This window comes from Sorex araneus, chromosome 9 (genome assembly GCF_027595985.1).
Source record: "Sorex araneus isolate mSorAra2 chromosome 9, mSorAra2.pri, whole genome shotgun sequence".
NCBI classification, from domain to species: Eukaryota; Metazoa; Chordata; class Mammalia; order Eulipotyphla; family Soricidae; genus Sorex; species Sorex araneus.
The window spans coordinates 16,908,217-16,933,229 of NC_073310.1; the positions used below are offsets into that span (position 1 = coordinate 16,908,217).

Consider the following 25,013-nt stretch of genomic DNA (forward strand, 5'->3'; position numbering starts at 1 on the left):
CGCGCGCACCAGCGCCCCTGCTCGACGCGCGGACCGCGCCCGCCCGCCGCCCCCGGCCGCCCCCCCAGCGTCGTTTCGGCCCCGCGAGTCGCGTGCGGCGCCCCTGAGAGGGGCCGGGGCAGCAGCGGGCCGCGCCGCGCCCACCCCCCCCGCCGCCCGCCCCGATGGTAGCGCCCGAGGTTGCGGGCTGCGCGCCTGCGCAGTGCGGCGCGTAGAAGGCAAGCGAGGGAGACGGACGTTGAGAGAACGAGAGGGAAGGAGAGAAAATGGCGTCCACGGGTGAGTGTGGTGGAACTGCGGTGGCGCCGGCCGCGGCCGAGCGGCCCGCCCGCCCCGGCCCCCGCTGGAGGGCCGCCCGCCCCTCAGGGCCGCGGGGGATGGCCGGGGCGACCGAGTGGCGCGGCCGAGACGCGGGAGAGGGCCCCGCTGCGGGCCGGCCACTTGGCGGGCGGGCGCCCGCCTGCCCCGCGCCCCTCCCCCCCGCCGCGGCAGGCCGGTTCTGGAACCTTCGGGCGCGCGGGGGGCCGCGGCGGCGGGGGCGCGCGGGCCGGGCCGCCGTCCCCATTGTGTGGCGGCCCGCGGGCCCCGCGCTCCGGGCCGCCCGCCACGTGGGCGGGGCCTGCGGCCTCGGGGCCCCGCGTGACGGCGGGGCGGGCGGGGGAGCCTCGGCCGGGCCCGGAGCGCGGCGCCCCGGCGGGGGAAGCTGGGGGAGGGGGCGGGCGGCGGCTGCCCGCGAGAGGGGGCCGGGGTGGGGGGGGGCGCGACCGCCGCCCCGAGGCGCCCGAGGCGGGGGAGGGAAGCGGCCAATTTGGGAAAACAAACACACACACAAACAAACAAAAAAGGACGTTTCTATCGCCCCTGCCGGAGACGTCGCGGGCTTAGGAACCGGCGGGCGCCGCATCGTCGTTAAGGCCGAAGCCAGACCTGGGGCCCGCTGGGCCTCAGTCGGAACGTGACGCTGTGACGCCCCCCTCACACCTTCCCCCCCACAATCGGCCGCTCCCGCCGGCAATATCACCCTTCCTCGCGCCCCCCCCCCCCCTAAAGGCAATTAAAAGCGGCTTCGGCGGCCGTTTTGTTCGCCGCGGCCGCGGAAGGGGGAGCCGTTGTGTAATCGGGGCCGCCGCGAGGCCAGACCCCCCCCTCCTGTGGGAGCCGCGCGTGGCCCCCGCGCCCCCGAGAGACAAAAGGCCGCCGCCCGGGCTTTGAATGGGGCCCCCGCGGTCGCCGGGGTTCGGTTGGTGGACGGGGGTGGGGGGGGTCCCTCACCTGCCGCCCGGGGCCCCGCCTCTCCCCGCGCCCGGCCGGGGGCGCGCACTCCGGGCCGGGGGGCTGCGGCGGGAAGGGGCCCAGGCGGCGCTCGAGGGGCCCGGGGGCGTCGGGGATTCTGGACGCCGCCGCCCGAGCGTTCGGCTTCCCCTGGCGGCCGATGGGCCGGAGAGCAGCCTGGATGCGGGCCCCCGTCCGAGGCCTCTGCCCCGGGGAGAGGGATTCCTCCAGGCCGCCGATGCCCCGCAGGTGTGAGAGGCCCGCTCTGCGGGGCTGCACGGGCCCGGCTTGCGCCTTTCCTCCTCCCGCTTTCTGCTTTTGCTTAAACTCGGCGGGTGGCCACGTTCCAGTGTTAGAATTCGGGCTTGTGTCGGTAGGCACAGGGCCGGGCGGGGCTGGGGGAAGCGCGGGGCTTACCTGGACTTTGGCTGCTGTTCGGCTTCAGAATGGAGGGGTTAGACAAGATTTGGGGGCGGGGAGCCACACCCGGCGTGCTCAGGGGTTACTCGGGACCGTGTGGTGCCCGGGATGGAAACCGGGTCTGCCGCATGCAAGGCTAGCACCTTTCCCGCTGTGCGCTTCTCCCGCCCCCGACGTAAAATATTTTGGATCGCCCAAAGTTGCCTTGAGCTTATGTAGCCTGAGCTTTGAATCTGTTTAGTGACTGCCCGAAATATCTGGGAAGCCAGGTTTATTTTTCCCTCGTTTATGTTCTATAGGTACAATTCGTATTTAGCTTAACACAGAATTACATTGCAAAGTCCCAGGGAAGGACGGTTCAAATTAATAGAGGGACGGGAGAAGGTACCAGCTATTAGGTGCTTGTCTTGCACATGGCTAACCCAGGTTCATCCCAGGTTTCGCTTTTGACCACCCCCCCAAAAAAAAAAAAAACATTGCCGGCATTCTGGAGATCCTCTGGATCACGGCCTACTCTGTCCTCAACCTGTTTTGTATTTTTAGTGAAGTCTGCATCTGCAGTTGGAATTGTTAAAAACAAAAATTTTACCATTGAATAACAACATCTTTTTGAGACGCTAACGTTATAGTTTACATGTAGGTAAGCATAAGTGCTCATAGAACAGTGAAACCTCCCTTAACCAGCCAGTGAGGGGCTAAATCCTCTAGTTTCACACTGATATGAGATCATTCCTTGTTCCATATCAACTGTGCCAAATTTATGTTTTACATAACTGTTCTTGTGTAAAAGACCTTGCGGACATGAACATATCAGCAATGTAGAATAATTTCTCACACGGAAACCTCAATAAAATGTAGGTTAAGGGCTGGAGCCATACAGCAGGTAGGGTGTGTGTCTTGCAGGACTGACCCCGGTTGGGTCCATGGCTCTGGCTCTCCGAGTCTGCCAGAGGTGAATTTTGAGTGCAGTCAGAAGTAAGCCTTGAGTATTGGCGGGTGTAGCAACGACACCCTCCCCAAAATTAGTTAATAATACATACCTTATTCATTTTGAAAGTATTTTGAACAAGTCAATTTACTATGCCTAGATTTTAGGTGGTGGGTTTGATAATATTGGTGGTTTGGGTTCTAAGTTAATGGGATCCAGGGTAAGAACAGTAGTGCAGAGAAGTGGAAAAAATGGAGCAACTTGTGAGGGTTGTGGGAGGGAAACTGGGGACATTGGTAGCAGGAAGTAGATGTATGTTGGTGAAGGGATTGGTGTTGGAACATTGTATGACTGAAACCCCATCAAGAACAACTTTGTAACTGATACAATTAAAATATGGAGCAACTCTAAACAGCTCAACCTAGCAAAAATAATTAGGCATTGCAAAAATGGTGAGTTTTGAGTAAAGTTAGGGTAGAATCCCTCTGAATAGGTGCCTTGTCAGCTGTTGAAATTGGATTAGGAACAACTTTCTGACTGAAAAAGAAAGGGGCATTTCTCAACACCTCTGGGTTTGGGTTTTTCTCTCTCCCACTCTCACTCTGCATTGAAGTGCTCAGGGGACCATATGGGATGAGGATCTAACCAGGGTGAACCAGTGTCATTGGTTCTGTGTTCAAGGCAAACGCACCCTACTACTGCGTTACCACCTCCCAGCCCCAGGGGTTTGGGTTTGGGTTTTGATGTTTTTTTTCCCCCCAGTCCCTTTTGTGGGGGGGGGCACACCCAGCTGTGGTCAGGGTTACTCCTAGCTCTGCCCTCAGTGTTCTTGGCAGTGCTCTGCAGACCCTATCTGTGTGGTTGGGAAATCCAACAGAGGTTGAGGTCCACCCAGCCGTCAGAAGCGTTCAGTGCGAGCACCCTACTCACTGTACTCTATCTAGTCCCCCTCTTATTCCATTTTCATGTAAAAATTTACCTAGAAGGAAGGGGGGGTGCGGAATTTCATTGAGATCTTTTGAGTTTTAAAAATAGATTATATCATCTAAAGCCAAATTATCCCCAATAAAATTAGATGCTTTCTCTGCTGAGTACCAGAATTCTCTTTGCTTATCTCTGTTTAGATTTTGTATTGTTTCATGGATATAACCACAGCCCATATACAATCATCAAATCACTTTTTTTTTTTCCTTTTTTGGGTCATACCTTGTGAAGCTCAGGGGTTACTCCTGGCTCTGCACTAGAAATTACTCCTGATTTTGCTGGGGTAACCAGATGCGATGCTGGGCCTGGGTTGGCCACATGCAAGGCAAATACCCTACCTGCTGTGCTTTTGCTCTGGCCTGCAGATCACTTTTTTTTTTTTTTTTTTTGCAAATCACTTTTATAATACTGGATTGAGATGATTATGATTTATTTTATATTCCATTTCACTCTTTAGTCTTGCTAGGGAAGTGTGATTGGTCTACCTTAATTTTTTTTTTTTTAAAGCTTTTTGGGTCACACCTGGAAATACTCGAGTTACTCCTGGCTCTGCACTCAGGAATTACTCCTGGTGGTTTCAGAAGGAACATATGCAAAGCCTGGGATGGGGGAATCTACCCTTGTGACTGTCTGCATGTCAAATGCCCTTGAGCTGTACTATGGCCCCCTAATTTAAGTGTAGTGTGATACAAAATTTAGTTGTTGAGAAGTAGCTATAATGTAACCAGCCTGATAGAAAATACTATGATGTTGCATGCATTCTTTTTATTTGGATGTAAACCACTTCTGTTATTTTTAGGATGATCATCTATTTGACATTATGGTCCTCAGGTTAAGGGATAGTTGTGGGCGAAGTGTCTCCCAAATCTGCTGGTCTTGGCTGACAGTGTGTTCAGACCTAGAATTTAACTTAGACTATTTTGGTGTTAGGAAGTTTGCTGTTGTCCTCTATTTATTTATTTTTTTTTGGTCACACCTGGCAGTGCTCAGGGGTTACTCCTGGCAGTGCCCGGGGGACTATATGGGATGCTGGGAATCGAATCTGGGTGGGCTGTGTGCAAGGCAAACACCCTATCTGCTGTGCTATTGCTCCAGCCCTGCTGTTGTCCTCTCTTAAGTATTTAAAAACTCCACCTTCCTGCCATCTGAATGCCTCCCCCCTTCTCTTTGTCTCTGTTGACTTCATGTGATTGTCTCTGCTTGTTTTCTCTAGATTACAGTACCTACAGCCAAGCTGCAGCCCAGCAGGGGTAAGTCTTTTACAGCAGTATTTGTTTGTGATGGTGTGACTGATTATTTATTTATTTGTTTTTATGTATTGAGCCAGCACTAGTTGTAGAGGATTTAATGATGGAATCTGAATGCTCTGTTTTCAATTGTTACGTTTAATTTCCTTTACAGCTACAGTGCTTACACCGCCCAGCCCACTCAAGGATATGCACAGACCAGCCAGGTAATCTTTAAGATGATTATATGTAGCTGCATGTCCGTTTATTTCTAATGGCTGTGGAAGTGGGCATTGTGGATCATTTTCAGAAATTAATGTGATGATTGTAAATGTAAATACCCAGGCATTTTTAAACTTTCACAGTTGGAGCACCATAGTAAGCTAAAATGCGTGCTGTCCATACCTTTTTTAGTATTCCCATGTTTTGGACCTGCTCTGTGCTTTGTTCTGTATATTACATGGGTTTTTTAGGAGGGGTTGTTTGTGGTTTTTTTGTTTGTTTGTTTCCTGAGTCACCCCTGGTGATACTCTGGTGTTACTCCTGCCTCTGCACTCAGGAATCTCTCTTGCCAGTGCTCAGGGGACCATGTGGAATGTTGGGGATCAAACCCAGGTTGGCCACATAAAAACCAAGTGCCTTGCTCTCTGTACTATCTTTGCATCCCCATTTTAGTGTCTTTTTATTAAAACCATGTAGCTGTTCTGTTGGGGTGGGGGGTTAACTGTTTACAAGTGGCCGCATGGTAAGTTGCTAGGACTGCAGTTTTGCCTGCTTCACTCTAAGACAACTGAGTTCTTATAATTTTTGAGTCTTCTTAGAAGCTTAAGTCAACAGATTCCAGAAATTAGTTCCTTAGATTACCTCATATTCTGAAATGGTTCATTGCATAAAATGGTTACTGATAACTTCATGGAAACCTGACAGGACAGGCAGGCAGAATGTGATGTCTCTGGAAGAGCCTATATGACTGGTTATATAACCTGGAATATGTCATGCATTTATCTGAACAGACATCTTACTTTTAAGTTATTACTGTATCCAAGATCCAAAAACACTATTCTAATAATCTTAAGGAGATGGATCATATTCTAGATCATTTACTATGTTAGTATATAGTATGTTAATCTTATTATGCTGAAAATCTGGTTTTTGAACTTTTAACAGATTTTAGCCTCGTTTTAATTTTCTTTATTCATTTTTTTCTTTTAATCACCTTCGCTAAACTTTGCTGCACCAAGTGTTGGCAATTACACACCTGTTCCCTCATTGCTGTTCCCTTGAGAGTGTCTTGTTAATTGGTATACTTAACTGAGATTTTGCTTGATTATTTCGGGAACTTTGTTGATAAGTTTTCTAAATAAATATATCTATGAGTGAATTGGAGAAAACAGCATTCATAATTCTGTGATCTCTTTTCTGGCTTAGTTTTGAGGGAGATATTTTTAATCTTTATTAGGAAGCAGTGTTTTTTACTTTGATTTTTCTTATTTGGAAATTTAGAAGTCAGTCCATTTTATTGCTGAATTTAACAAAGTTCGTAAATGGGGTTCTTGCAGGCTTATGGGCAACAGAGTTATGGAACTTACGGACAGCCCACTGACGTCAGCTATACCCAGGCGCAGACCACTGCAACCTATGGGCAGACCGCCTATGCAACTTCTTATGGACAGCCTCCCACTGGTAAGGCTTACCTTGAAGAGACGTGGGGTATCTGCTAGGGTGTTAAGAAGCTTGGGTATATTTTCTGGTCCATACTGCAGCATCTGGGGATCGATTCTTTATTCTTAGGAGGAGCTTCCCCTCTCCCTTTTATTTTCTTGAGGGAATTTATAATAGGATGTGGGTGGGATAGATTGGAAAAGAAAACATCCTTTTAACTATTTTATGCAGTATATTGAATAATCTCATCACAAAATGGAGACTAAAAGATTGTGCTAATGTTAATACTGGGTAAGAATGAGCCTTTTTAAACTTAGTTGTTTAGAAATCAAACTGATTTTCACGTTTGCTTCATCTGATAGTGTACCCTCTACTTTTTGTTTTGTGCTTTCCACAGTAGAAGGGACCAATACAGGTTTGACTATCCTGCTCATTCTTGCATGGGAAATGCTTTCCATCTTGTCTAACCTTGTAATGTTGACCCTTTAGGTGTTTTCATTCATTTAATCCCTCAACTTTTGAACATTACACACAAGGTGCTAATGGAAAACTGCTTCAGGTGTCATTTGCAGATCCATGTTCTTTTCTTTATGTAATTTTGGAAAGGTTTTGCTTTATTTTATTTTACATTATTTGTGTCAAACCTTTAATAACAGTTGTTCACCTTCCCAAAGGTATTTCAGATGACTGACTACTCTCCCCAGCTGATTTCTCACTACTCCCTAAAGATAGGTTGCATGATTAGATTTATTTAGAGGAGCAGACTGCCACCCTGCATGTATTGTTTGTCTGTTGGTCAATTTCCAATTCAGACACATTTTATTATGTCTTAAATGTTAATTATTTACTTCATAGTATGTCTTGGAACAAACTATCCTGAGATTTAAAATAAATTGTATTCCAATACTGGTTTTGAGGTGGAGTATGTGGAAGTTCTTAATGATTAGTGCGGTTTCAAGAACCTCCCCTGCCCATTTAAATTCATCTTTATTATTATAAACATATTTAATACAACAGTCTCAAAGGTGTAAAGAGTTGTACTTGCAACTATAGTCAGTTCTCCAAACTATATGTATTGTTACCAGTTTTCAGTAGATGAAAAAGCAGTCTTTATCTCATTGACGGTGGTCCTAAATTTTATGGGAAGTCCTTCCTAATAAACCTAACATATATCTTGATTATGATGAGAAATGCTTAAATTTTCTATTTGGTGTTATAAACTATAGTCAAAACAAAAGCTTAAAAGCTTAGTTTGTATTTTTAGCACTTTTTTTTTTTTTTTTTTTTTGCTTTTTGGGTCACACCTGGCGATGCACAAGGGTCACTCCTGGCTCTGCACTCAGGAATTACCCCTGGCGGTGCTCAGGGGACCATATGGGATGCTGGGAATCGAACCCGGGTCGGCCGCGTGCAAGGCAAACGCCCTACCCGCTGTGCTATCACTCCAGCCCCCATTTTTAGCACAATTTTTAAAATGTGAGATGAACTTCATTCACACCATCCAGCTATTTTAAAGTCTTCTTAATTTTTGTCACCGCATGTAGCTATGTTTGTTTGGGTTTCCCCGTGGCGGGGAGGGGCCCTTGGGCCACAGCTGGCAGTACACAGGGGCTGCTCAGCTCTGCTCAAGATTTTTTTTTTTTTTTTGCTTTTTGGGCCACACCCGGCAATGCACAGGGGTTATTCCTGGCTCATGCACTCAGGAATTACCCCTGGCAGTGCTCAGGGGACCATATGGGATGCTGGGATTCGAACCCGGGTCGGCCGCGTGCAAGGCAAACGCCCTACCCGCTGTGCTATCACTCCAGCCCCCTCTGCTCAAGATTTGATCCTGGTGGTGGTAATGGGTCAGACCAGGGTCAGTGGCATGCAAGGCAAGTGCCTTAATCCCTGTCCTATCTCTCTAGCTTGAGTTCTTTTTTTTTCCCCCTTTTGGTATTTGGGCAAAGCCCAGCTGTGCTTAGGGATCATTTCTGGCCGTGCTTAGGGGACCATATATAATGCTTAGAGGATGGCTCCACTGCCTAAATTCCTGTACTCTCTCCGGCGCCAAGGTTTTTTGTTTTGTTTTTTGCTTTTTGGGTCACACCTGGCGATGCACAGGGGTTACTCCTGGCTCTGCACTCCTGCCGGTGCTCAAGGGACCATAAGGGATGCTGGGAATCGAACTCAGGTCGGCTTTGTGCAAGGCAAACGCCTACCCGCGGTGCTAATACTCCGGCCCCAAGGCACGAAGTTTTTTTTTTCCTTTTGATGAGAACTGTAATTAGTTCAAATACATAATAACACATATAGTCTATACTATATGCTGTTCATAGTTTCCAAGAATTATAACTGGAGGGTTGTTCCCCAGTGCGAGTCTTAAACAGTGGTCCCAACACATGTAAACCTGTGTTTGTGTTCTGTCATGAGCCATATCCCTGACTCTCACCACTATTTTGTTTTTGGGTGATCCTGGTGACACAGGAAAGGCAAACGTCCTATCAGCCATACTAACTCTCTGGCTCCCTAGATGTTACTTTTTAGAGGACCCTTCATGTCTTCCTTAATCCTCCTAGGAGGATTTACTAGGAATTAATCCTAGCACCACTAGGAGCAATTCCTAGTGCAGAACCAGGAGTAAACCCCTGAGTATCACTGGGTGTGACTGGGAAGGAGGGGAAGCACTAAATATATTTACATTTTTTGTGTTTGGTTTTTTTTTGTTTGTTTTTTGTTTGTTTGTTTTGGCATTTTGGGTCACACCTGGTGATGCTTAGGGTTGACTCCTGGCTCTGCACTCAGGAGTCACTCTTGGAGGTGCTGGGGTACCATATGGGATGCTGGGAATCTGACCCAGGTCAGCCACATTTGGCCGCATGCAAGGCAGACGCCCTACCCGCTGTACTATGGCTCCAGCCCCTCCTTTTCATGCTTTTTACATGTCACTTAAACATGTTACTATATAATTACCATAAGGGATGCATTGAAAGATGCATACTTTTAAAAAGACAATTAAAAAAAATTTTTTTTTTTGGTGGGGGAGTCACACCTGGCAATGCTCAGGGGTTACTCCTGGCTTTGCACTCAGGAATTACTCCTGGTGGTGCTCAGGGGACTATATGGGATGCTGGAAATCAAACCTCTGTCGGCCAAGTGCAAGGCAAACGCCGTACCCACTGTGCTATCATTCCAGCCCCTAATTTTTTTAAATTATTTTAATTAAACCATGAATTTAAAGGAGTTACAGAAATCTCAATTGGAGGGACCAGTGACTGTTGTATGCAGCTGACCCAGGTTCAGTTCCTGCCAGTAGTAATCTTTGAGCACTGCTGGGTATGACCTACCACTACCACTACTCTCCAAACAAGGAAATCCCAATTTACCTTTTATTTTGGAAATAGAAGGCTTAAACTTTAATTTTTACTCTTGAAATTTAGAATAAAATGGTCATTTGTGTAGGCTTGCTTATTGCCACTGTCTCTAGTGCCTATTAGCTGTGATGTCTTTTTTTGTTGGTGGTCTTTGCTTCATTAAACCATTTTGCTTTGTTCATTTTTGCTCATTTTGCTTGGTTGCTTGTTTGGGTCCTGCAGATTAATCAAAAGATTATTAACCCAATGTCTTTTACTGTAATTTGTAGCACTGCAAAGCTCATTGATGCATATTTTTATAATGTTATTGCCCTGATCAGTTGTAGAGTTTTAATTGCTGTTTTCCTTTTTAATTGCTTTTCTTGTAAATCTTATAGATGACCTGTCATCATGTAGGGGAGAACTCTGTGTAGGAGTAATAGGATGGGTGGGATGAGATTCCAGTTACATTTAAAAGAGTGTTTTATATGATTGACCTTAGGACCCTGCAAAGAACTTTTAAACAGTTTAGATAACCAACGTGTCCACACAAACTTTTGTTGTTAGGTTCCCATTTTTTTAAAATGCCCCTTTAAAGATTTTCTCTCGGGGCTGGAGAAATAGCACAGCGGGTAGGGCATTTGCCTTGCACGCGGAGGACCCGGGTTCAATTCCCAGCATCCCATATGGTCCCCTGAGCACTGCCAGGAGCTAATTCCTGAGTGCAGAGCCAGGAGTAACCCTTGTGCATCGCCGGGTGTGACCCAAAAAGAAAAAATAAATAAATCAATAAGTAAAGATTTTCTCTCAACCCAACAGTCTGAGAAGGAAATTATTTGCGTATTATTAGTTTCAGAGTTCTTTTTTTTTTTTTTTTTTTTTTTTTTGGGTCACACCCGGCGATGCACAGGGGTCACTCCTGGCTCATGTACTCAGGAATCACCCCTGGTGGTGCTCAGGGGACCATATGGGTTGCTGGGATTCAAACCCGGGTCGGCCTCGTGCAAGGCAAACGCCCTACCCGCTGTGCTATCGCTCCAGCCCCCAGAGTTCTAAATATTTGTAATGGGGGAGTAATATACTCTATGATACAGAAAGTGACACTTTAAAAAAAATTTTTTTGGGGGGTCACACCCGGCAATGCTCAGGGGTTACTCCTGGCTTTACACTCAGGAATTACCCCTGGCAGTGCTCGGGAAACCATATGGGGTGCTGGGAATCGAACCCGGGTCCGCCATGTGCAAGGCAAACGCCTTACCTGCTGTGCTATCTCTCCAGCCCCAGAAAGTGACACTTTTACATCATGAAGGGAAGGTTTAGTTTGGTTATTAAGGTGTATCTATAGTGGGGACACTATACATACAACTTAATATATTTTAGACGTAAATCCTTAACTGAGCAATCCCAGTAACCCCCTCCAAAAGGGACTAGAGTTAGGAACAATAGATTATGGGTTTTGTTTTATATAACACTCCAAACCCAGTACTTGGGAAAGAGAAATATGGCTTCTGCCTGGTCTGGCAGCGGTAGGAATTAGGAAAATAACTTGTTGCATGTAAGAGTAGGTTTTTATGGGGGCCTGAGCAATAGTATAAGGCCTTTACTTCACACACAACCGACCTGTGTTCAATACCCAGCTTCCCATATGGCCCTCAGAGCCCACCAGTAGTTATTTCTGAGTGCAGAGCCAAGAGTAATTCCTCCTGTACGTCCAAAAAAGTAGGTCTTTGTGGCACTTGATTTAAAAAAAATTGTATGGGAGCTCTAGTGTATACCTTCAATATTGCTAAGTAGGAGAAAAAGAAAACTGCTTGTATTGAGTAAATTGAAGAATGGAGGTGGTCATTCAGTGACTAGCCTAGAATCTCAGACAGCTGGGGGTTTTTGTGCTCTTTTTGTGGTGGTGGGGGTCACACTCAGCAATGCTTGGGTTACTCCTGGCTCTGCACTCAGGAATTGCTCCTGGCAGTGCACAGGTGTATTATCTGGGATGCCAGGGGTCAAACCTGGGGGGCCTTGTGCAAGGCAAATACCTTCCCCATTGTGCTATCACTCTGATCCCTCAGACAGTTTTAATTTAAAATAATTAGCAAAAATGACTTGCTTGATCGGGCACCAGTAATGTCTCTATTGTGAGACTTGTTACTGTTCTTGGCATATCCAGTATGCCATGGGTGGGGGCTTAAGTATCACTTGATGATTAAGAAATAGTTCTGTGACCCAATTATTGATAAAATTTATTTTTATTTCACTTTTTTGGGGTGATAGCACAGCAGGTAGGGCGTTTGCCTTGCACGCGGCCAACCCGGGTTCGATTCCTCCATCCCTCTCGGAGAGCCCGGCAAGCTACCAGGAGTATCCTGTCCGCACAGCAGAGCAAAAATGATAAATTGAATAACCCTTAATGGTATATTAAAGCAAGTAAATTTTGTAGTAATTATGTCTTTATTGTGTCATTTCAAATCTTTGCATTAGTAACAAGTTTGTTTTTAGTTGTTAACTGGGAGCAAAATTGTCAGATTTTGGGGGTGGACCGCTTGGTGCCAGGAATTAACTCCCGTTTGCAAGGCATACACTCCAGCCCCCTGAGTCATCTCCCTGGCCCCCAGATTAGTGTTTCAGAGAGTTCAATCAAGTGTTTCACATCTTCTACTGAAAATTAACTGGTGTGGGTTTTTTTGTTTCTCTGGGGGGTTTTTTGTGTGTGTTTTTCTGTTTTTTGGTTTGGTTTGGGGGCTACACCTGGCTATGCTTAGGGCTTTCTCCTAGCTTTGTGTTCAGGAATTACTCCTGATGGTGCTCCTATGGGATGTTGAGGATTGAACCCTGGTCAGCTGCATAAAAGGCAAGGGCTCTACCTGGTGTTTAATTTTTTTTTTTTAACTTTATTTTCCTTAAATGTGAATTGACCATGATGGCAGTGTAGCTGGTATACCTGGATCATTATTTTGTAGCTATTTTAAGATTCACCCTTTGCCTTTTACTTCCCTTTGTGGGATACTTTAAAAGACTTTTGGAGGGATGCTTAAGCATTAAGAAAATGGTTTAAAAGCACTGCTACAGTATGTAGCCCATCCAGGTTCAGTTTCCAGTGCCACATAAAAGTGATCCCTGAGTGCAGAAACAGGAGTAAAATGCTGAGTACCACCAGATGTGGGGGGACACCCCCCAAAAAAAAATCAGCTAGCAAAGCCATTATAGAATTAGCAAAAGCAGTCTTGTCTTCTACTGAATCTTTGGGGGTGGCAGAAAGAACCTTGTTAAGTAAGCTGCATAACCATCCCCTTTTCTGGTTTTTATTTTGTTTTGTTTTGCTTTTTGTTTTTTGAGAGGAAAGAGTAGCTTTGCTGAAAGTTGGTACTTTCAAGACTTCGAGACTTTATGTATTGGTTGATTGCTACTCTTACTACAGGGGAATTTTTTGTTTTTATTTTGGGGCCATGCCCAGTATTGCTCAGGGATTGCTCCTAGTTCTGTACTCAGGAATTAACAGTTCTCAGGGGCCCCATATGGGATGCTGGATATAGAACCTGGGTTGGTCACGTCCAAAGCAAGCACCCTCCCCGTTGTACTGTCAGCCCCTGAAGGGAAATAATTTTAAAAGGGTTTATTGTAGTGATGGTTGAAAGTAGGTGTTGTACAAATTATTCTGTTAATGAATACATGTAATTAGATCATTGCAGAACTAGACATTTGATGTAGCTCTCCTTTGTTCTAGGTTATACTACTCCGACTGCCCCCCAGGCATACAGTCAGCCTGTCCAGGGGTATGGCACTGGTGCTTATGATACCACCACTGCTACAGTCACTACCACCCAGGCCTCCTATGCAGCTCAGTCTGCGTATGGCACTCAGCCTGCTTATCCAGCGTATGGGCAGCAGCCAGCAACCACCGCGCCTACAAGGTAAGGTCGCACCTGCTCCTGATCCAGCCATTTGTAGGCAGAGCAGCCATGCACTCTCAGAGTACATGACTTAGTTTCCTTTTAGTGACTGTTTTCAAATAACTTCATCTTGGGCTTTGACTGTCTATAATAATATGTGAGAAAACACAAAGATTAGCAGAGAAGTGTTGCTACCTGGGTGTTAAATCGGCTAGTGTTGCTTCTGGATCCCATATGAGATCAAAAGAACATTGATATCGGGGCTGGAGCAATAGCGCAGCGGGTAGGGCGTTTGCCTTGCACGCGACCAACCCAGGTTCGATTCCCAGCATCCCATATGGTCCCCTGTGCATTGCCAGGTGTGACCCAAAAAGCAAAAAAAAAAAAAAGAAAGAAAGAAAGAAAGAAAAGAAAATTGATGTGATTTCCACACAGCAGAACTGACAGAATTGTGCATTTGATACTTTTATCTTTTTTTTTATTGACCCTATGAAAGGTAGCGCTTTCTTTTTTCCTACCTTTTTTTTCTTTGTTTTGAAAGGTGGGGACTAACTGTTGCTTGATGATAAAGAAATAGTTCTGTGACCCAATTATTGGTAAAATTTATTTTTACTTACTTTTGGGGGGCGATAGCATAGCGGGTAAGGCGTTTGCCTTGCACGCCATCAACCCAGGTTCAATTCCTCCATCCCTCTCGGAGAGCCCGGCAAGCTACCGAGAGTATCCCACATGCACGGCAGAGCCTGGCAGGCTACCGGTGGCATATTCAATATGCCAAAAACAATAACAAGTCTCACAGTGGAGACTTACTGGTGCCTGCTCGAGGAAATAGATGAACAACAGGATGACAGTGCTGCTGTGCTACATTTTTAGTGGGGGTCACACCCAACAAAGCTCATGGGTTACTCCTGGCTCTGCACTTAAAAGTTATTCCTGGCGGTTCACTGGTGAACCATATGGGATACTGGGAATTGAACCCAGATTGGCCACGTGCAATGCAAACACCCTACCCACTGTAGTGTCGCTCCAGTCCTATTAAGTGACTTGGTTATATGATAGGCAGCATAAATGTTTAACTGGGTACCCTGCTATGGGTTGAATATTGGGCAGATAAAGTTTCTACTCCATGATTGATTGGGTAAGGAATGTTAATTACTACTTAACAGCAGATTTCAGATCTTTGCTTTAGCCATATGCACTACTTAGTTGGCTTCTGCATACAATCTTGAAGGAACATTAAATTCTGATTTGAAAGAAGACTTTTTAGGTTGTAAACAAGATCAACTTCTGACAGACTTTTTTGTCTGCTATAGAGGTAAGAAATTAGCTCTGTTAACGACTCATGAAATTACTGCTGAAATGTACAGTGAGTAATCAGAGCTACATGGTAGTTTAGAATGTTGGCGTGCACAGTAGTTAGGTTAAATTTACTGATTGTCCATAAGGCCCCATTTAAATTGACCTGGGTATTCCAGAGTTAATAAATGTTGAAAGTCCTACTTGATCCTTTGCAAAGGTATATCCAGACCTCAATGAGGGCTTTATATATTGTCTAATACTTTAAGGGATGTCTTTTCAGTCCTTGATTTTAATTTAAGGACATTGGCTCTCGTGATGTGACAGGTTACTCTTTTTCCCTGGAAAGAGGGAAGGAGCCCTTGACCCATTAGAACTCCATAGAGAAATCTTCACTGTCACATTCTCTCTGGTCTGCCAGAGTCTTAGAGTCACATAACTCTACTATAACACTGTAAGTCTATTGATAAGCACAAAACCACAAGTTTTCCAAGTTTATAAATGCTATTTGCTTGGTTAATGTTACTCTGAAACTTGGATTATTATTCATTTCTTGTTTTCAATAGTCCTTTTTGGGGGAGAAACATTTTGTTCCTTCCCTAACAAAGCACCTCTTCTGGAACCCTAAAATTGGGAACACAAGATATAAGAGCCTTATAGCTGTTAAAATTTATGGATGGAGCATGTGATGTCACTTCTGTGTATAACTAATTCTCTCCCTCCTGACTATTCTCTTTCAGCAATTAGAGTTGCGCCAACACTGAATTTGATGCAGTTCACTTTACAGTTGTATTTATTTCCGAACTTGTCCTAATTCTTCTCCAAGAATTTTATGGTTAAGAAACCAAGTCTTACTTTCTCATTTCTCCTTTTAGACCACAGGATGGTAACAAGCCCGCTGAGACTAGTCAACCTCAGTCTAGCACAGGGGGTTACAACCAACCCAGCCTAGGATATGGACAAAGTAACTACAGTTATCCCCAGGTACCTGGGAGCTACCCCATGCAACCAGTGACGGCACCACCGTCCTATCCACCTACCAGGTCAGTCTCTTTTATTTTTATGATCAATGAGTTACTAGAATCACAAGAGATCTTTTTTCCCCCCTTTTTTCCTGTTTATCAGCTTATTATTAAAAGCATGGTCCTAGGGCTGCAAAGAGGAAGTGAAGAAACTAGGTCAAGGTTTCATCCCAGAAGGACCTATGGTCTCCTGAGTACCAAGCCAGGAAGAGCCCCTGAGCACTGCTGGATATGCCCCCAAACAAATAAACCTCAGTTCTTCTAGGTTCCAATGCACACCTTGGCTGACAGTAACGTTCTCTGGAAGACAAATAAGAACACCCTATATTGTTTTATACATTTATTTTAACTATTTATGTAGCTATTTGCTTTTTAGAGAGAGAGAGAGCGCGCGTTTTTATGCCATGTCCTTTCCTTTGCTCATAGGTTTATTATTCATTTTCTGTCGTGTGTGTGTGTCTGTCTCTCTGTCTGTCTGTCTGTCCCCACACCCAGCAGTGCTCAGGAGACTATGTGCAGTGACAGATGTATCTAGGGCAGCGCATGCAAGACGGGCACCCTACCCACTCTCCCCACCCTATTATCTCTCCAGTGCTAGTTTGTTCAGCACTGATAGAGAATGTAGTTGTTATTTTGGTTTGAGGCCACTCTTGCTTGCCTACTCCCAGTTCATGGGATGGGGGCAGGGGAGAACCCTGCTGTGCCTGTGCTTGACAATACTTAGGGGACCAGGTAGTTCTGGGAATCTTAATTCAGGCATGTTGCATGTGCTCTACCTATTAAACTATGTCTAGCCATTTAACTGCATTTTGAAACCTCATCTGGCTTTTTGTTGTGTTGTTGGCTTGCCTTTTTTTTTTTTAATGGTTCATATAGAGGTTGACATCAGAAGATGAATATAGTTTTCATATAGTACTTAGCATTTTCCCTATTAATATATAGGTATTAAACATGTCTGAAAGTTTAAAATTACATATAGCATAGCTTCTTAAAAAGTATAATGTAAAAAAAAAATTAATTTAATGGAGCCAGGAGGATGGCTCAAAGGGATGAGCATATAATTTACAAGTGGGAACCACAGGTTAAATTCTCGGCAATACATGATCCCCAAGATCCACCATCCCACATAAAAAAAAAGTTACTTTTAAGGTGTAAAGATAAATTTGAGGTTTCTTTGCATGGTCATAAATATTGATCATCTTCAGGGGGAAGGCATTGTATTGGGGGCTGGCTTAGTACTGAACTTCCTCCTTTTTGGGGGAGATTTTTAGGTCACACCAGGCAATGCTTAGGGGTTACTCCTGGTGCTGCTCAGGGGACCATATGGGATGCTGGGATCGAACCCAGATCAGCCACATGCCTGCAAACACCTTATCCACTGTCCTAAAGTTCTAGTCCCCGGACTGCCTGCCTTTTTTTTTTTTTTTTTTAATTATATATTATTGAATCACCGTGAGAACAGTTATAAAGCTTTTGGGTTTACGTCTCAGTCATACAATGATGAAACACCCATCCCCTCACCAGTGCACATTTTCCATCACTGAAAACCCCAGTTTATGCCCCCCATCCCACACCTTCCCCCAACCTGTGTGGCAGATGATTTCCACATTACTCTCTCTACTTCGATTCTTGATTACATTCAGTATTTCAACACCAGACCCACCATTATTGTTTGGGATTTGCCCCCAACACTGAGACCTGCCGAAAAGGCAACAGTAGACAATTTGTTTTCTGTTGCTGCTTATGAATAGCATATGATGTTGGAATTCTGAAATTTTAATAATTAAATCTGGAGGGATTTCTGCCAAAAGCTGCTGGGTTTCAAGATTTGTTTGTGTGTCTCTGTGATCATGGCTGTTAAGCAGCTTAATCCGTAGCCAAAGGAGCCATTCGAGGGCAGGCACTCAGGGTCTTGTTGGGGTTGGGGAGGACCAGGGCTGACTCCACCCCTATCCCGTGAGGCTCGGCATGTCTCCTGACTGCCTTTCTTAAGTGCCTCGTTTCTCTCTGCATCAGCTCTCCCAAAGTGCACATGCATCATTCTTCCCTGTTTCACCTACATTGGTGAAATTTTTTTTTTTATGTAGTTGAAAAAATCCTCATCTTAAAGGGTGCAGATATAAAGGGGAGACTTTCTGAGGTTTGTACTGATGCCTTACAGTAAGTCTTATATCTGTTCCACACCTCGTGATGCTCAGGGATCACTCCTGGCAGGGCTTCGGGGATGGGGGTCATGGGGTGCTGGAGGTAGAACTTGCGTCAGCCACGTGCAAGGCAGGTGCTCTGCCTGCTATACTATCACTCCAGCCCAAATAATCATTGCGTTTAAAACTTTAAACTGGCAAGGAGGTGCTAGGACTCAAACCCAGGGACTCACATTTGTGTTGCATGTACCACTGAGGCACATTCCTAGTCAAAAATGCCTTTAATTTCAAACTGTTGATAAAATAGAAGGTAACTGCTGTTCAGGAGGGACCACTCAGTTGTCTGAGGGCTAAGGATACATTGTGCTTGCAGGAGCTCTTGGTTAAGCCACCAGCTCTGCTGGTTTGGCCCAAAAACAAATTTTAAAAAATAATTACATCTTGGGGCTGGAGAGGTAGTTAAGTGTGTAGGGTGCTTGCCTTACATGCACCCAGCCCAGGTTCAATCATTGAAATTCTATGATGTCCCCTGGGTCCTGCTGGGAGGTGTTTCCTGAGTGCAGAGCCAGGAGTAAGCCCTGAACATCACTGGTGTGACCCCAAAACTGAAATATTTTAAGAATTAAAAAAAAGCACTAATTTTGGGGCTGGAGTGATAGCACAGTGGGTAGCGCGTTTGCCTTGCACACAGCCGACCCGGGTTTGATTCCCAGCATCCCATACGGTCCCCTGAGCACCGCCAGGGATAATTCCTGAGTGCAGAGCCAGGAGTGACCCCTGTGCATCACTGGGTGTGACCCAAAAGCAAAAAAAAAAAACAAACTTATTCTAAGCAGAATGGGTTTCTTAGAATAGGGAACCAAATGGAGTAGAAAAATTAAATACCACAATTTGGGGTGTTTGGGCACCCCTCAGAGTACACTCAAAAAGGGAAAGTTGTATACAGTGGAGTGTGGGCATTTCCAAGATGAAGTATTTCATAAAGAGAAGTTTCACATCCCAGCGTAGAGTGTAGAATATGAGTGGAGTGTGGAATGGCCTCCCCTGCTCAGGGCTTACCTCTGGCACAGGAACTCATACATGATGCTGGAGTTCAAACTGGGGTCAGCTGCATGCAAGGCAAGCGCTTAATCATCCTGTCCTGTCTCTGGTACTCCTTGTGATTCTTGGCCAGCTAGACTAGTGTGGTTACCTAGGCCACTTCACAGGTGTTTGGGCATCTCCAGAGCTGTAGTTGGTGATGCTCTGGGGACTATGCTGGAGATCAGCATTAACCACACGCAAGGCATTCATTGACCTTAATCCCTATCTCCCTGAGCTCAAAAATAGAATGTGCTTTTAGAATTTTTATGTCTTTTTAAACTCTAAATGTCTTTTATGTTTGGAGAACGTGAAATAATAAACCTCTTCCTAAAAAGTTTTTTTTTTTCTCTTTTTTTCAGCTATTCCTCTACACAGCCGACTAGTTACGATCAGAGCAGTTATTCTCAGCAGAACACCTATGGTCAGCCGAGCAGCTATGGACAGCAGAGTAGCTATGGTCAACAAAGTAGCTATGGGCAACAGCCGCCCACTAGTTACCCCCCCCAAACTGGATCCTACAGCCAGGCTCCAAGTCAATATAGCCAACAGAGCAGCAGCTACGGGCAGCAGAGTGAGTTGCTAAAGAGAAAACCAACTAAAGAGGGATTGTTTTAGAAAGTTTGAACATGGGGAAGTATTTTGTACCGTTGTTTACTTTTGGACTCCAAGATGCTTATTTATCTGTCAGAGCATCCTGGCTCTGACAATTTGGATGCCCAAATGAAGACTTTAATGATTTTCTCAAGTGTAAGTTTAGTGTGCCTTGCCCCCCCAAAAAAAAAATTTTTTTTTTCTCCCCTCCCCCCACCTGCCAGAGAAAATGTTTTTAGATTGCCAGCCCTTCTCTCTGGGAAGGTTCTGTGGCAGTGAGTGAAGCAGCCAGCTTCCTTAAGTCCGGCCCAGCTCATCTCATTTAGAATGAGCAGGTAGCTTTGAGGGCTACTGGAAATTTGATGGTCAAGTGAATGCTTATGTTTTTTGGTTTACATTCATAGAAACCTACCACCACCAAATTTAAATCTTTATATTTCAATGTAAAGAGACCAAAATTGCCTTCATGATTTAGTTTCTCTGTGGATCATATTTCAATGTTGAATCTTAATCTGTGGGCATGTCTTGATAATGACAGTGGAAGGGCCAGCACTACCTGGTAGAGCCCAACACTTAACAACATGCTGAAATCTAAAATGTTAATCTCTCCCTGTTTTTTTGTTGTGAGTAAAGCTTAAAGAAATAACTTATGAAGGCATCTTTGGATACAAAATTCTGTAAGCTGCTTGCCAGAGGGTTTTGTTGTTGGGGAGAGATTTACTCTAGTGTAACTGTATATAAAGTTATTTTAGCTTGGGTGAAACAGCAGTTTTTATTTAAATTAAAGATAAGAAAGAATACTGTATATTGGTTAATGGCTTGGCAGTTGAGAATTCTGTGATCCAGGAGAAATTACAACAGGCCTTGTATAAATGTTGGTCCATGGCTTACAGATGTGACTCTTTCCTCAGGTTCATTCCGACAGGACCACCCCAGTAGCATGGGTGTTTATGGGCAGGAGTCTGGAGGATTTTCCGGACCAGGAGAGAACCGGAGCATGAGTGGCCCTGATAACCGGGGCAGGGGAAGAGGGGGATTTGATCGTGGAGGCATGAGCAGAGGTGGGCGGGGAGGAGGACGCGGTGGAATGGGGTAAGAGCAAACCTTTTCTCCTTTTACCTAATTTTGTTTCATCCATAGGATTTTTCAATGGAAAGAAGGGACTGAAAGACATAAGAAATTTATCCTACATTTCCATGGACAATCTGTTGAGCCCAAGCCATCTTTTAAAACATGGAAATGACATCTTTGTGGCATTATATAATTAAGTGGCAGTTTGCTTTTTTCCTGCCAATCTACCTTGCTGGGTTGGGGAAAACATGGAATGGTTTTGAATCTAGAGCTTTCAGTTCCCTTCATGGTTTCTAGAGGTTAAAAGCCTCTACGGGTAATATACTTGGGATGGAACACACACAACCCTTCTAACAACCCTAGGTGTTTAACTAATTGCCTCTGAATGATTGTCTTGACTACCTGGTATATAATACTGCAGAAAAGGATTGCAGCTGTTTTCCACGATGTTTGTCCCCAATTTCTGTTTGTACTTAGAACTGTTGAATATAATGATGATCTTGGTCCCATAACCCATGAATTATGAACTGAGGTGCACTTATTACAAAGAAAAATACCATCGTTTTTTTTTTTCAGAGTAATGTCTGTTGTAGGATCACGCCCCATTGGAGATAATTGAGAAGTCTAAATCGGTTTGACCATTTTGACTAATGGCACAATCTGGTTTAGAAAATTTTGTTTAGATCAATAACATAACCCTGCTACCTGTGCCTGCCCTTCCCCTCCCTTGTCCCGTCCCCTCTTCCCTTTCTGGTATCTATACTTTGATGAAGGTGAGGTATAATGTTGATGGTTAACATAATCCAGAAGGATTAGTTCTGTGTGTGTTCTGTCCCTATATAAACTAGTAAAAAAAAGTTATGCAGAATGTTACATTGAGTAGAAGTTGGATTTTGTGCGAATTGTTAGGGAAAATTGGACAATTTTTTTGTTAAAGAATAAAGTTTGAAATTAAATCATTTAAAATTGATCTTTAACTTGCGTGTTAGCAAGTCAGTAAACTATAGAAAGGTGCTTATTAAAAATATAATTTGAATATTCTGCATAACTTAGTTTTTGGTGAAATCTTTATTGGAAAATAATTTTATAACATGCAAAAAATATGACTGATTTGGCATAAAGTAAAATTAGTTTTCTGATTTGGAGAATTTCGTTCCATCATAAAGGTTTCACTTCTTTATGGATGTTTTTATATAGATGTAGACACTTGAAATTACTATCATCACGTCTCCAATCACCTAGAATTTTCTTAGTATCTTTCAACTGAAAAACAATATGAAGTTTATTCATTTTAATACTCCAGAAGTAATCATTCTAATTTTGCTAGTAGAGAGGCTCCCTCATTCTGGATGAGAACTCTCCTGAAGCCATAGAACGCATCATGGCTTTCCCCAGAGGTTTCTCAACAGACTGTCAAGCAGACTGTTGGACCCTTTGGGAACAGGGCAAGGGGACTACCCCTCCCCTCTTTTTTATTGTGTGGTGATGGTTTTCAGTGTCTTCTACAGGTAAGGCACTCAATGTTGTTAACATGCCCTTTTTCATTGCCTCAGTATTTTGATATTTTCATTGGCTGTTAAACGTGGAAACTTTTTAACATGCTTTGTCGCATTTATATGCTACAGGTTACAAAGTGAGAGCCTTGTATACACTTCAATACTTAAAAAGTACCCGTACTCAGTACTCAGCCGGCAGCATAATGAAAAGTGGGACTAGACACGGTGTCCATATGGAGAGGAAAAATATACATAGAATATTTTTAACAAAATGTATTCATTGTATAAATGGAATCCTTCTGTAACTTTGGTAACTGCATACTTGTTGTTTGGTAATGAACCAGAGGAGGTATAATACTCTAGAATTGTATAACATTAAAGTGTAAACTGTGTTTAAAGAGAAAGAACATTTTATGGTGTGTACTTTTAAAAAGGAAACAAAGCTGCATGCAACAGCTTGAAATTGTATATCCAGGTATTAAAGGTGCAATACTGGTTAGAAATACTTGGCCTCCCACTGAGGAGTGCTTTTAATTTTAAAGAAGAAAAAAATCCAATCTGTATTCTCTCCCCCTTTAAAATATGTAAGGCAGTAATTTTATACTGCCATCATTCTCAATTGATGTGTCTATAAAGTTGCACCCCCAGACTGTTGAGCCTTGGTACTTGTTGTAAATTCTCTTTCCACAGCAATTGTTAAATCCATTAGTCTCCTGAAATGTATGGCTTTATGCTGAAGATTGGCTGGATGTGTCTTCTGATGTGTGTGGTTGTCTCCTGCTTTACTATACTGTGACTTGTTAGGAAACCCAGGCCTCACTTTGCTCTCCTGCGGGAGAGATTGAGGGTGCACCTTTATGAACATGGAAAGTTTCCTTCTAACAATTAACTTCTCTCCACACCAAGCTCTCCCTGCTTCAGCTGATGGGGTGGATGTTTGTGATCCTTTCTCCCCCCCCCCCCTTTAATTTGCCAAGTATTGCACTATTAATACCAGTCCCCGAAATGAAAGGAACCAACCACACTGGTGTGTACAATCAGACAAGCAAGGTTGTATATAAAGGAAGTTTGAGCAAGCTGCCCTGAAGAAAGGCATAGTGACAAGATGAGAGAGATGCATTGTTTGGAGATGTGTTTAGCCAGTGCCCTTCTTCCCCACGAGCCCCCCCCAAGGCTCAGAGCGGTACTGGCTTTTAAAGGGAAAGGCCTTCATTTCTTCGTTTATCCCCCCAGCAGCGCTGGAGAGCGAGGTGGCTTCAATAAGCCTGGTGGTAAGTTTTTGAGTATTACCATGGATAGTGTTTAAAAAAAAAATACAGTCAGTTTTTAGAAAACTATAATTTTTTATTAGTTTCATAAGTGGTTTAAAAATGATCTATACAAAAGAGACTAATGGGTACTGCCGGCATTGTCTTAGGGGTAATAAGGTTAACCTATGGTTACAAAACAAAGGGTAACTTGAAGTATTGAGCAACTGCTTCTGTAATATGGGGGAGAATACATTTTTTAAATGTGGTTTATTTGGAGGAAATTTTTTTACTTAAATTTAACACTAATTTGGCACATAAGCATTGAGTGTATTTGGTTAATGGTTTTAAAAGCAAACCAGCAAAGAAAAAGCAAATCCTAGCAAACCTTTCACAAATGTTAAAGGAGCGCTGCTCCATTTTAGCAGTGCGGGTCATTTTGAATTTAATGAAGCCCCATCAAATGGTGGTATAGTAGATAGCTATGTGTGTTTGTAAGGTTTGTAGCTTGCAAGACGTGCACTAATAATATTTTATATGATCTTTCCTGGTTGGCAGGACCCATGGATGAAGGACCAGATCTTGATCTAGGTAATTTTTCCTTCAATGTTTGTCATGTACTATACACATAGAAGTGTGTACTACAGTTTAACAGCCTCAGGGATCCGTCCGATGTTCTTACTTTCAGAGTCAGTTTGGAGCTTTATCACAACTGTCTGCTTACAATATTTAAAAGAAAATCAAGGGGCTGGAGAGGTAGTACAGTGACTGGGGCATTTGCTTTAGCCAAGCAGGATTCAGTCCCCAGCATCCCTTATGTACCCCTGAGCATTGCTGGGTTTGACCTGAAAAATCTAAAAATTAGGGGGCTGGAGCGATAGCACAGCGGGTAGGGCGTTTGCCTTGCACGCGGCCGACCCGGGTTCTAATCCCAGCATCCCATATGGTCCCCTGAGCACCGCCAGGGGTAATTCCTGAGTGAAGAGCCAGGAGTAACCCCTGTGCATTGCCGGGTGTGACCCAAAAACCAAAGAAAAAAAAAGAAAAATCTAAAAATTAAAAACATCAAAAGGTCCTATAACATTTTTGGTAGTGTCTTTTAATAGTAAATAGTAGGGACCAGTGGGTTAATAAACTATACTACATAACTCCTTTTCAATTTTCTCATGAAGGCCCACCTATAGATCCAGATGAAGATTCTGACAACAGTGCGATTTATGTGCAAGGATTAAATGACAATGTGACTTTAGATGATCTGGCAGACTTCTTTAAGCAGTGTGGAGTTGTTAAAGTAAGTAAAACCATAGGATTTGGCAGAACTTCAAAGCACATACTGCATTTTTACTAGATTAATG

At 44.1% G+C, this 25,013-nt stretch overlaps 1 protein-coding gene across 7 annotated transcripts in view; it reads left to right on the forward strand.

Moving 5' to 3' along the window:
• The first annotated feature begins 251 nt into the window (after positions 1-251).
• EWSR1 (EWS RNA binding protein 1) overlaps positions 252-25,013 on the forward strand; it is a 32,342-nt gene continuing 7,580 nt past the window's right edge. The window contains exons 1-12 of one of the 7 annotated variants that reach the window (XM_055147575.1): positions 252-279; positions 4,818-4,854; positions 5,006-5,057; positions 6,390-6,513; positions 6,890-6,907; positions 13,543-13,729; positions 15,880-16,047; positions 19,613-19,824; positions 20,756-20,936; positions 23,645-23,682; positions 24,217-24,249; positions 24,831-24,949. In XM_055147575.1, coding sequence (XP_055003550.1) covers positions 267-279; positions 4,818-4,854; positions 5,006-5,057; positions 6,390-6,513; positions 6,890-6,907; positions 13,543-13,729; positions 15,880-16,047; positions 19,613-19,824; positions 20,756-20,936; positions 23,645-23,682; positions 24,217-24,249; positions 24,831-24,949 — 1,182 coding nt within the window. In that variant the 5' untranslated portion in view covers positions 252-266. The other 6 variants (XM_055147571.1, XM_004615621.2, XM_055147572.1 and 3 more) reach the window with 6 other exon arrangements.